Genomic DNA, 12,633 nt, shown 5'->3' with positions numbered 1-12,633 from the left:
TAAATAACAACACTCAGACAAACCAGACCCTAGGGATCCACTGCGACACACCTGCTGGTAGTGGGAGGGTAAAAGAGGTGCAGAAGGGCCGCTATTGGCTAAGGGTCTGCCTTGGGCTCAGGTCATGATCCTGGGATCCTGGGATGGAGCCCTGCATTGGGCTCCCTACTCTGTGGGGAGTCTCCTCTCCTTCTCCCTCTCCTTGTGCCTCTGCCCCTCCCTCCCATCCCCTGCTCTTGCTCTATTTCAAATAAATAAAAATAATCTTAAAAAAAGAAAAAGAGGCTGCAGAAGCAAACAAGTGGAGAGGAGTGGGAGGGAAAGAACGTTTACAGTAACTCAGGCCTGATCCTCTCCCGGCCTTCCCGGCTAGCCCACCCACCACAGACTAGCTGAGTGTCACTGGGTCGCGCCAGGTCATGAGCACTGGGGATCCTCGGATCAATCAGCCACATTCTGGGCTCTTCGAGGAGCCCTGAGTTCCGAGGGCCTGAGCCCTCTGCACTAAACATTTAAGCAGATTCTAATCGTTTGTACAAAAGCAGCCAAAATACAACGTGCTATCAAAGGGGAAAAAGCGCCGCCTGACAGCAACGTGGAGTCTTCTTTCACAGAAAAGGTGAGGTCTGAAGCCTCGGCTGCGGTTTGTCAGGAGAGGAGGGGGAGGGAATTACAAGCAAAAGCAAAGTTGCAGCCAAAGGCTGGGCTTGAGCGGGCTCACAGGGGGAAGGCTGAGCGCACAACGGAGCACTGTGTGGGAGTCTGCAGGGAGGGATGGGCTGAGCTCAGGCCAGAAAGGCCCATGTGGGCAGACCGGTTAAAAAAAGAAAACAGACGAAAAACAAACAGCAGCAGCAGCCCCCCCTGCGCGCTGTGCTAAGGAATTTGGACGTGAGGCTGAAGGCCGGGGTGTCGGGGGGGGGGGGGGGGGGGGGGGGGGGGGGGAGCCCACGGGCAGCTGCGGCCCAGCGGGGCTCTGTGCTTCTAGGGAGTGGGGGGGGTGTCTGACCCCCCACCCTGCACCCCACACCGCTAGCTCCCCCTTCACGGAGCTCCCTGCTCAAGGGATACCTCCTCCTCTTCAGCCCACCCCCAGGAAACAGCAAGCCCGGCACGTTCTAGCCCTTACCTGGCTTGCGGGTTCCTCGTGCCACTCCCCGAATCCCCGGCCTACCCGCCTGCTGGCGGCCTGTCGCCTGTCGCCCTGGTGGGTCAGCTCTGTGATAATAGAGACCTGTTCCGTTCCTGCCGCGTCCCACCACCTGGCACTGCTGCCACCCAGAAAGTAAGCGCGCGGGCCTCGGATGAGCGAAGGGAATGCACACCTGCCACCAATCTTGGTCTAAAGAACCCGGGAACCCACAATGCTCAGATTCTAGGATTCTTGGCCTCAGCGGCCAAGAGGCTCTCGGCACCCAGAGGGCTCTTCAGAACGAGGGACTTCCAAATGAGATGGCAAATCCCATCCTATGATCCTGTTTTGCTTTTTCCCCCCAGGGCTGGCCCATTATAACGGGAAGGCAGGATTTAAACAGTATCCTAATTTAGGGATGTTGGAACCCTAGACAAGGATTTCAACAGGGAAAGAGAATGAAGCTTCCATCTTTCCTTTAACATATTGTTCAGACCCAGAGGCTAGAATCATGAAGCTGGTGTTTTTCTGAATTCCCCTAAGCTCTCAAAATGGATAGACCATGCCCTACAGAACACTCGAGGTCTCAGCTTGAACACGCCATGCCACCTTCAGCATCTTGCGTGTGTGGCTCTAAAGGACAGGAGGGTCAGTTATGATGCAGAGGTGAATCATCGACAAGGTTCCTAGATAAGCATCTCTCCTGGGAGGTAGTTTCCTGAGCTTCCCCAGCTAGACACCCACGGGGGTTGGCAGAACCTAGAAACTTCTCAGACACGGGCTGATGGCTCGGGTCCTTAGCTTTCCCAAGCCACATGACTAAATATCACCTATGATCACAAGAGGAACAGACCATCTCAATGATCTGAAATCTAGTGGCCTTGTTTCCAGATCTTCCCAATTTGAAAACCAACCAATTTGCTCCACTTTCAGGCAACCGAAACCTTACATTATGGATATACAAGGAAAATACAGTCGTGGTTCTATTGCCTGGCACATGGGTGATTATGAGAACACCGACCAGAGGAATTCCCAGGGAGCTGTCCTTGTCAGGCAGAGCACAGCAATGTTGCCAAGAGCGTCCAGATCACCTACGCTGCCCAAGCTGCCAGGAAAGGAGGAGGTACGATCATTTGCTTTTCTGAATCATCACAGAAAACATCAAATTACTTTAACATGAATTAGAGAATGTGATTTAGAAGTAATACGACTAGTAATCAGTTTTACAGCTCCTTTTAACTTATCAGAACATTTTGGAATTTAACAGTGATGTCATGTCCATACTGCGGGCAGGGGCAGGTATTATTCCTATTTTATAGCTAAATAAAACAAGAGGTTGTAGAGTTCAGTCCCTACAACTGCTGATTTCTCAAACGGGTAAACCTGGAGAAAACAGCCATCTCCTTGATTTGCAAAACCTGAGAAAGCTCTCAGTGTGTGACTCAGAGGCAAATCTATAACCCCTGTCAAAACTCGTGCATGCTGGTTAGCAGAGTAAGAGCATACCACTCCACATTCAAGAGTTTCTCATTATTGTCTATAAAATCTTGAGCAGGTTGCATAACTTCCCTATATGGGTTTTCCAGAAGTAAAATGGGGAATTGGTATTTGTATTGAATATTTAATAAAGTGATGATGAGAATCAAGTAAAGAATGTGTAAGTATATACAAATCAATAACTATTTCCTGGATTCTTTTACAAATTCCCACAGCAAAATGCACTTTGTAGTCATCCAGTATTTCAATATTGACTATGACTACATGCTGGAAAGGGAATGGGATAGCTTGGTTTAATTCAGAGATTCCTATTTCCTACATGAGAAGTCTCCTTGCTCCATCCAAGAATCGTGCCAACTCCCTAGAATATTGCTTGCCCTCTGTCACCAGAGATCTGATTCATTAGCAATTAATTATATCTATTTGAAGCAGTCTGGGAGGGAGCCATGGAAGTCCTCCTTGGTAGGTCTTGACCCCAGAGGCACTTTGTATTTTTTTAAAAAGGGAGCAGTTCAGCTGCTAACATTCCTCTGTGGTCTGATTTTTGGGCTGGGTCCAAATGAAATGATTTATTGCAATGTGTGTGGAGCAGGCTTGGGCTAGTTACTTTCCATCACTGAACTAATTTTGTGTAGGATTAGAGCAATCATAGATTAAATGATCCCAAATGCCCCCTTCTATCATTCGCCTAAACCCAACTGAGATATTTTTGTGCATTAAAAAAAAATCTGTTAAAAGACTCTTCAGTTTGGAATCATTTCAAATTTATAGAAGAGATGCAAGAACAGTACAAAGTGAACTCTGATATTCTTCACTCAGAACAGCCAGTTCATTTGCATTAATGTTTTCTTTCTAAATGTGTGTGTACGCATATATACACATAAACACACACATATACACATTTTTTTTCCAAATCGTTTATTTTTTTATTTTTTTATTTATTTATGATAGTCACAGAGAGAGAGAGAGAGAAGCAGAGACATAGGCAGAGGGAGAAGCAGGCTCCATGCACCGGGAGCCTGATGTGGGATTCGATCTCGGGTCTCCAGGATCGTGCCCTGGGCCAAAGGCAGGCGCCAAACCGCTGCGCCACCCAGGGATCCCATCCAAATCGTTTGAGAGCAAATTGCAGACATGATTCTTCTTTACATTTCAACATTTCAGGGTGTATTCCTAAGAACAAAAATGTTCTCTCATATAACCACAATACAATGATAATATCCAGGGAATTTAACACTGATATGATATTATTACCTATAGCTCATAATCAAATTTTATTGATTGACCCAATACTGTCCTTTGTATTTTCTCCTTATCCAGGATCCAATCTAGACTATGTATTATATTTAGTCCTCGTGTCTCTTCAGTCTCCTTCAATTTAGAATAGTTCCTCAGTCTTGGTCTTTTATAACACTGACACCTTTGAAGAGTATAGACCAGTTCCATAGAATATCTCTTAATTTAGGTTTATCTGATGTTTTCTCATGAGTAGATTCAGGTTATGTGTTTTGGCAGGAATCTTAGCTAAGCCATATCGTGTCACTCTCAACGCATCATATCAGAGGCACCTGAGGTCAGTTTAACTCCCTGATGGTTAATTGAGCACTTGCTCACATGTTTTCCCTTCCAGAGATCGACAAAATACTGTATCATCCAAAGAAACATCTCTCTTTTCATACACTCGGCTTTCTTCTAAGTTTCTAGATACATATTAGGAACTTTTTCTCTAAGTTCATTTTTCGGACCATCCCACAGGATGCTCGTGGGTGATACTTCAGTAAGTAGTCAAGCCTGCCCCGCTGTAATAGAACTCTTCATGGAAAATAACTTGAAGCAACTGTTCTTACAGGTTCCAAAGCAAATACAATGTGTGTAAAGCCTCCAACACAATGTTTTACACCAGCCACCAACGAGTGGCTGCCACGACTATACTTACCTGGGACGCCAGCACATTTTCCATTCCTATGCTGTAAGAATCCAAACCACACACAGAAAGCAGCCTCAATAGAGTGAATAGTGATTCAATGGAGTTGGGAGAGATCTGTGGGAAATCCTTCTCATTGAAGACAGGTGGTTGAAAGTGGGGATATCTTATAGTCCCATTCTTGAGTTTGGACCTTATAAACCTAGGTTTGGAGCTTATTAATCACAGTGTTTCTAAAAGTGCGATTTATGTTTAACAGTGTGTATTCTTCTTGTATTCATTCGTCCTAAACAACATGCTCACAAATCCTGTACATTTCTAAACTACTTCTTCCACTGTATTTCCCCCAAATCTCTCTTTTGTAAAGTCCTATCTTCTAGTGTATGTTATTGTCCCTTCTTGATTTTTGGTTCACTTTTCCCCCCACCTAAATAATGGCCACTTAAGTGTTGTCAAGTTTACGCGTATGCCAGATACTTTTAACACCGTCCGTCCGTTCCCACCCGGTTCCTTGGCTTGCAGAGGTTCTCGCTGCCTCCTTTCATGCCGAGGCGCGCACTGGTGCATCCATCCTTCCCCTCACCGTCCATTCACTCACCTCGAATCCAAAGGCAGTAATTCTCAAATTCTGACATGCTTATCAATCACGTAGGGATCCAGTGAAAGGGCAGGTCCCGATTCAGCTGGATCCATGTCCCTGCGGAACCCCCAGGCAAAGCGGGGTCCCGGGGCAGCACCTGGGTGGCAGCGCCCTGGAGGGCCGGACGCGGGATTGCAGTCGGAGCCCGCACAGGGGGGCCTGGGCAGGGGCCTGGGCCGGGGCAGGGGCCTGGGCCGGGGCAGGGGCCGGGGCAGGGGCAGGGGCACGGGCGGCGGCTCACTCCCCGGGCGGGCTTCCCAACCAAGTGACTGTAGGACGCTTTGATCCTGGAGGGACTTGACGGATCGGCCGCCTGATGCCGCAGGGAGGGGGCTCCAGGCGTTTGCGTGACTCAGGGCGAAATGAGGGGTTGAAAGAAGGCGAGAGAGGGGCGGGGGTGATGCCCTGGCGCCCCGGGACCCCCGGAGCCCCCCGCCCCGCCCCCGCCCCCGCCCCCGCCCCCGGGAAAGCGCGGAGGCGCCAGGGAGGCCTGGGGCTGCGGATCCACAGCTCGCAGCGAGGCGGGCGCGCGGCCCGGGGGACCTCCTGCCGCCATCCCGGGGCTCGGCCCTCACTGCCGCCCTCCCTGTGCCCGCCGGGGGTGCTCGCCGCCGAGGCCCGAAGAGCGCGGCCGGCACGTGGGCCGTCGGGGGCGGCGGGGCGGGGCGCGGGGCCGCCACGAGGCCGGAGCCCGGAGGTGGAGCCCGAGCCCGGAGCGCGAGGCCGGAGCCCGAGGGCAGGAGCCTGAAGGTGGAGCCTGAAGGTGGAGCCTGAAGCCAGAGCCCGAGGCCGGAGCCCGGAGGTGGAGCCCGGACGGAGGCGGAGCCCAGAGGTGGAGCCCGAGGCCGGAGCCCAGAGATGGAGCCCGGAGGTGGAGGCCGGAGGTGGAGGCCGGAGGTGGAGGCCGGAGGCGGAGCCCGGACGGAGGCGGAGCCCGGGGCCGTCTGGCGGTGGAAGCCCCTCCCCGCCGGGCCTCTGTCTCCAGCCGTTCAAGCTGCTCATTTACAGGCTTCGCTCCCAGAGCTCCGCCCGCGGCTGCGCGGAGGCGGGTGGGTGGGGGCGCTGGGGCAGGCCAAGCCCACCACCCACGCGTGCACACACCCACGCGTGCGCGCACACACACGCACACACACGCACACACACGCATGCACACGCCTGCACGCTCGTTCCCGGCCCAGGACAGGACTGGCACGGAGGAGGCCAGGCCCAGCACACGCGCACACACGCACGCACAGCCCCCGGCCCGGGACAGGAGGACAGGACGCGAGGACGGGGCTGTGGGTGAGAGGGTCCGTGAGGGCTGCGCGGCCACAGGAGCGCCCGACCCCGCGGGGAGCTCCCGGACCGCCCCCCCCGCCGGGCGCCGCCTGTGGCCTTCCGCGGCGGGTCTCCGCCAAGCCCGAGGTCAGCGGCGAGGCCCCGCGGCCCCGCAGCCCCGCAGCCCCGCACCCCGCGGGGAGAGCACCGCGTCCGGCCGGCCGGCAGGAGGCGCTGTGCCGCGGCCGTCCGCACCCCCGGGGGCCCCGCTCCACCGCCGGGATAACCCCCCGAGGCCAGAGAGGTCGAGGAATTCGTCCGGGGTCACACAGCTGGCAGGCAGCCCGAGGCGGGACTCGAACCCAGGCAGGCGCCCCAAGACCCGGCCCGCGTCTGGGGCGCGGCCACGCTAACCGGCGGCGTCTCCAGCAGGGCCCCCGGGGCGCGGGGTGATGGCGCGCTCACGTGGTCGTGGGGGAGCACCGAGGTCAGCGGGACCCCAAGAGGTCACTTTGCTGAGTGGTCGGCGGCAGTCGGCCCCCAAGTAGAAGCAGCGTTTTGTCACTTCCCCGAACCTTCACCTGCTCGCTGGAAACCAGGTCCTAACAACACCTGACGCTGGAGCCTGTGGTGAGCACCCTACCCTCCCTTCCGGCCACCAGGGGCGCCCCTCTGTCTTCCACCGGTGGGGGGGTCCCCAGGTAGCTGGCTCGGGCCCAGATGCCATCGGGGTGCTTTGTCGTAACTCTGCGCCCCCTTCCACACCTGCGCCCTCAGCTCGGACTTTTTCCACCAATATCCTGTGCACTTGGACGGTGCCCAGCACCCGGGATTTGTTGGATGCACGAGGGGATGGATAAGGATTAAAGGAGGTGATGTTTCAACCAAGCTTTAAAAAATATCTTCACAGCAACTTCCACAATTGGGGTTTGATCCGCGTACCTGGGTGCCAAGGCCTAACCAAGTTAGACACATAAAGTAACCATCACGGTACCTGTCTCACTCGGGTGTCAAAACTGGGTCAAAACTGTCCCGGCACCAGGGAGTGAAAAAAGCAACGTGGGGTGTATGTGTGTTTAAATTCTTTATCAATGGCATGATTTTGAAGCTGCTTGAGGGAATATGGAAAACGCTTTTGAAATTTTCATTTAATCCAGAAAGGAGTTTGAAATACCTAATGTTACTTCCCCCTACAGTCCTAATTATGACAACATAATTCAGTATGGTATTATGTATGTTACAAAGTTCTACTTAAAACCTTTTTACCCCGAGACTATAGATATATGATCTCATCCTTTACATAGCAAATATTATATAATGCCCTTTACTTTCCTAAAATAAAATTCATAAATAACCTCCTTACACACGTAATTCAAACAAACCAATATAATGCCCTACATGTACTATTTAAAAAATAACATTAAAATGTATTTTAACAGGGAGACATTGAAACACTAGAAATAAAATGAAGCAGGCAGAGGCTTGCATCTATATATAGTCTCCATGAATGCTACTTATAAATGAAGACAGATAAAGGGATGACTTAAATTCTAGTACAGTAGCTGTTGTTAATGTTGCCTTCCAAATTTATGTTAATTCCTGTAAAAATTCTGAATCTTACAAAGTACAATCTTCCTTCGATTTATAAACCGGCGGCATTCTTGGAAAATTCGCATATATTAAAATCATGTGAAAAACACATTGGGCTTTTAGGCAAAGCAGAATTAAATTCTTTGCTTAGATAATTATAAACAGGTTTTTCACCCATATGAATGTCCAACAGAACATTTAAAAGTCATGCAAGGGATCCCTGGGTGGTGCAGCAGTTTGGCGCCTGCCTTTGGCCCAGGGCGTGATCCTGGAGACCCGGGATCGAATCCCACATCAGGCTCCTGGTGCATGGGGCCTGCTTCTCCTTCTGCCTGTGTCTCTGCCTCTCTCTCTCTCTCTGTGACTATCATAATAAATAAATAAATAAATATTTAAAAAAATAAAAAATAAAAATAAAAGTCATGCAAGAGGTGGGACATTGCCTCATTCCAAGGGGGTGGGTTGGGGTGGGGGTCCCATACATTACATTTCTTTTATCAGCCTCAGCCCCCATCTGCTGTGTGCCAGTAACTCTCACCCACCATCATGCTAACCAAAAATGTCCCTACATTCCCAAAACATCCCTGAAAATCACTGACATATTTAACGATTTGTTTCTGCATGAATTAATGGAAATAAGACCTCTAAGTTTTTACGAACTAGATTAAATGTAACAAATCACATGCAGTACCAGAAAAATGTTCAAGGTAAATTCAAAAGGTTTATTGCACCAAATGCCACAGAAAAATGGATCAAAATAATACATGAACAAGTTTTAAGAAAAGATTTCTATACATTGGCATTGATATCTATTTACCTGATCAAAAATATAAAGTCCTATCAATTTGTCTTACTGGAGCTTCAATAGTAACAAATCCCAGAATTTTCTCCTTTTAAACACCACTTAAATTTAAGCATATTGCAATCTTGCTTCCAAGATATGTGGTCACCAAAATTTCGATATTTAAAAATTAACACTCAGAGGGGGCTGCTTGATTTAGGTGAATATTATATTAAAATATCCCCTCCCCCACAGCACAATAAAAAAACAAACGGTTCACATTTACCAAGAGAAGCTAAAGACCTTTTCAATTTAATGGTGAAAGTATGCATGAACAAAATACTTTCAAAAGTACATATTAGTGGGAAAACCCAGACATTTAAAAGAATTTTAGGGTCACTTTATATTCTTTACTTTTATGTACAACCAATTCTAGTGAAGAACCTAAAAAGCTACAGACTAAATTTTTTATAAAATATCAGGACCTAATTATAAGAGCCTAAACAGCAGTTTAGTATCACTTAGCAAGCGGGGACTTTCCTCCCTCCAAAAAAGTTACTTTTGAAAAATACGGTAAGTTTAAAAAGTTGTGATGTGTAAACGGCAGTTCCATGGGATGTGAAAAGATTATAGTTACTTTTATTAAAAAACAGCACACTTCAGAAAAATGGATTGAAGCCTGTACAAAAAGCTATTTAACACTGATAAAAATAAAATACTTTGGAATTATGCACAAGTATGGAAGCTACATTTTAAATTTTCATTGTCATGTTTAAACATACACAATTATCTTTACATTCATATCACTCATCAATTAAAAATAAAACTGCAACATGCTAGAAAGAGGTCCATCACAGTAACATTTACACACTTCTGCTCTGTCATGCCTCACTAGCTTGCTTAAAAAAGCAAGATGCTACAAAAGTTACACTCAACAGGTAAGACTTAAAAGTTGAAGAAACCCTAAAGGTGGAATCCTGTCAACTGAGGTAGTAGTTTCTTTTTTGTTGTTGTTTTTTTCATTTTAATTTTTTTCTTGAGGTGGGCATTGGGGGGGAGGGGATCCCTTTCTTGCCTCTTGGGCTGAGACAGAATGAAGCCACCTGGTGGTGTGAGTGGGTGTATCTCAACGCAATTCCATGAGATTTTTTTTTTTTCCTTTTCCACTTTTGGTAAGAGGTTGAATTTAAGACAAACAAAACTTGAGTGTTATTTAAAGGAGGATTATAAAAGAGCAGCAACATTCTTGGTCTGTTTTTGTAGGCAATAGATGTGAGGATTAGGTTCTGACTGGAATCCTGAGTGTCACTGGGACAACCCCCCCACCCCCCCATGTGACCCACCTGGAGTTTTCCAACAGACATTTTCCAAGAGAGAGTTTTAGAACAGTAGATTCAGAGGCAAATTACGTTTTCTCAGGCTTTGAGAGGACTGAGCTAAATTTTCATGTATGGAGTTTAGAATCAGCCATTTAAAGCTCAATTTCCCCCTATGTGGGTCTAATTTTCAACATTTTGAATGAAACTAGTTTTGTATCTAATTATTTTCTATGAATCCCTGGAAAGTGGTGAATGAGGGAAAGTGCTCAAAATGTGTAAACAAGGAAAAGGGAAAGAGATGAGGGGAATGCTCTAAACTGGTACAGATGGGAATGATGTAACATCAGCGATTATAATTTATTCACACATAACGAGAAACAAATGATGATGAGCTGAGCCACAGGTGAGGTCCATTCTCTGTGTCTGTGTAACATAACAGCAAGCAGTGATGCCATGGAACTAGGGACTTTAAAACACCAAACCCAGATTTTAGACAAAGGAAATAGGATAAACATAAAAAGGATGGGAAACTTCAATCTTGTAAAAGACAGACATAAGATAAAAATTAAAGATCTTAAAAGCCTTAATGCACCCACTTACATTTCACATCATAGAGAGAGAGAAGGAAGGCAGCAGTTCTAACCTATTCCTGAAGAATTATTAAACCTAATTTTCTCCACTGGTACTGCTGCTATCCTCTTTCAAACAAACAACTCGCATTTGTAAAAGAATAAACAAACTTATGTGACGTGGTGCTTAGAATCAGGATTTTCTCAAATAAAAAATCTGAAGTCATTCTAACCCCTAAAAGGGAAGTTACTTCATAATCTTAGGTATAAAAGGATATATGAGGAGGACTGGAACTAATTCACATAGCAGTGAAAGGAAATCAGAGCCTGGTTATAAGCAACTGTACTCAGTATCTGTAAGGTGTTAACAATGTTCTGATTTGCGAGATTAGCGCCAGTCCTTTCATGATCTAGTTTTTAAGTGTTTTCCTTTACCTTGGATGTCAGTACCTGGTCTGACAGGGTCAGAGGTCACAGCCAGTAAACTAAGTAAAGTTTATTTTAACCTTTAACCAAAAACTAAGGTTTCTTAAAAAGTGAACTATGCTAATAAGCAATCCTTCATTTTGGCAGATTTTGTAATGGGTAAGTTAATTTCTGGAGAGGTGTTTTGAAAAGGATTCAGGGATTAGAAGGCACAGAGATGATAATGTAAAAATTGAGATAATTTATGGATTGTTGGTAAATGTACAAACAAATTCCTTTCATTAGTCATCCTGAACTGCTGCAGGTTCATTTTCCGCCAGGCCAGCTATGCCTTTGAAACTACAAATAGTCATTTGTATTAACTATTAGAGGAAGAAAGTGGCTTCGGCTGGAAGAATTTAGCAACAGAAACACTCTTGAGCTTATAGAAATAACTTTGGTAAATGGCCTCGCTTATAAAGGCTGCTGAAAGCTCTAACGTATGAGGATAAAACATATGGTATCAGACTGTGCACTCTGCTGCTCTGAACTACATCTTGATGAGATGAAGATGCTACATTGATTCCTGGGTTTATTGCACCAACACTCCGTCTCTAACCTACCTGTGGCTGCATCTGCAACAAGGTAAACTCCAAGATGATGTGGAAGTGAGTCCCTAAAGCACCCTCTGCCCAACGGTGTATCCTCTTTCCTGTTTTATGTCAGGCAGTAATTCCTACAGCCATCAGGGCGGAAGATGGCACAATGTGGCTTGCCTGCTTTTACCTTCTGTAAAAAACAAACTCTGCCCTGGAATCCAAGTCCCTTGTTCTGTCTTCTTAGAATAACAAATTGTGCTTTCTCCACTTTGGAGAGCTCCTGCTTAAACTCTGAAACACTGTCCTACCAGAATGGTATGTACACTGGTTACCCCTGCTCCCAAGTCACCTGTTGTTTTGCCCAAACACACAAGGCCATCTGTACCAACAGCTTTGTGTTTAGTGTAGTGTTTATGTCTCCTCCTACCAAAAAGGTCACTCTCTCTGTTGATTCCTGGGTAACAAAAGGCCAAAAAAGTATTCACGAAAAACACAAATGCCATTATGTCAAGTAAACCTAAGTCGTCCAACGAGGCATCCACTTGAAAGCAAGAAAACAAAACAAAACAAAGCGGAGGAATGACTTATTTCTGTTTGCTCTTCTCATGCTTTTGACGTCACAAAGAGCTTATTCTTTTCACTTTCAGTTGAGAATCTGATTTTTTTTTTCTTCCAAGGAAGAACTGTCCTGAGCTTTAGCTTATAAGAGTATTTGAGCGACGTAAGGAGAATGAGTACTGGCAATAGCTGTCAACAGAGGCAGGTCATTTGATTCAATCCTGAAGAGTGAAAAAAGAAAAGAATATTAAAGTAGCATGACTTTACTGGAAAGTGTTACTGCTAGGTACTCAGCTTGCCAGATCATTGCTTAAAACTAACAACAAATTAAGAGACGGAAAGATGCTAAACTCGCTCTTTCA

General features: G+C 47.0%; 2 protein-coding genes across 9 annotated transcripts in view; one reads left to right on the top strand and one right to left on the bottom strand.

Annotated features, from left to right (window-relative positions):
* The window catches only part of SPMIP2 (sperm microtubule inner protein 2), a 117,260-nt gene that overhangs the window by 83,733 nt on the left and 20,894 nt on the right, over positions 1-12,633 (top strand). For 3 of the 4 annotated variants that reach the window (XR_013351124.1, XM_077846520.1, XM_077846519.1), the window contains exon 4: positions 2,066-2,255. Coding sequence is in view for 3 of the 4 variants with exons in the window: in XM_077846520.1 (XP_077702646.1) it covers positions 2,066-2,255 (190 nt within the window). In the remaining variant the exon portion in view is untranslated. Of the gene's footprint in view, positions 1-2,065; positions 2,256-4,478; positions 4,776-12,633 lie in introns of those variants that run through there. The other variant, XM_077846521.1, reaches the window with a different exon arrangement.
* Positions 8,742-12,633, bottom strand: part of FNIP2 (folliculin interacting protein 2) — a 131,931-nt gene continuing 128,039 nt past the window's right edge. For all 5 annotated transcript variants that reach the window (XM_077846516.1, XM_077846518.1, XM_077846515.1 and 2 more), the window contains one exon: positions 8,742-12,492. In XM_077846516.1, coding sequence (XP_077702642.1) covers positions 12,414-12,492 — 79 coding nt within the window. In that variant the 3' untranslated portion in view covers positions 8,742-12,413. The remainder of the gene's footprint in view (positions 12,493-12,633) is intronic.

The sequence above is a fragment of the Canis aureus genome, chromosome 13, assembly GCF_053574225.1.
Source record: "Canis aureus isolate CA01 chromosome 13, VMU_Caureus_v.1.0, whole genome shotgun sequence".
NCBI lineage: Eukaryota > Metazoa > Chordata > Mammalia > Carnivora > Canidae > Canis > Canis aureus.
This window is presented reverse-complemented; position numbering and strand designations above follow the sequence as displayed.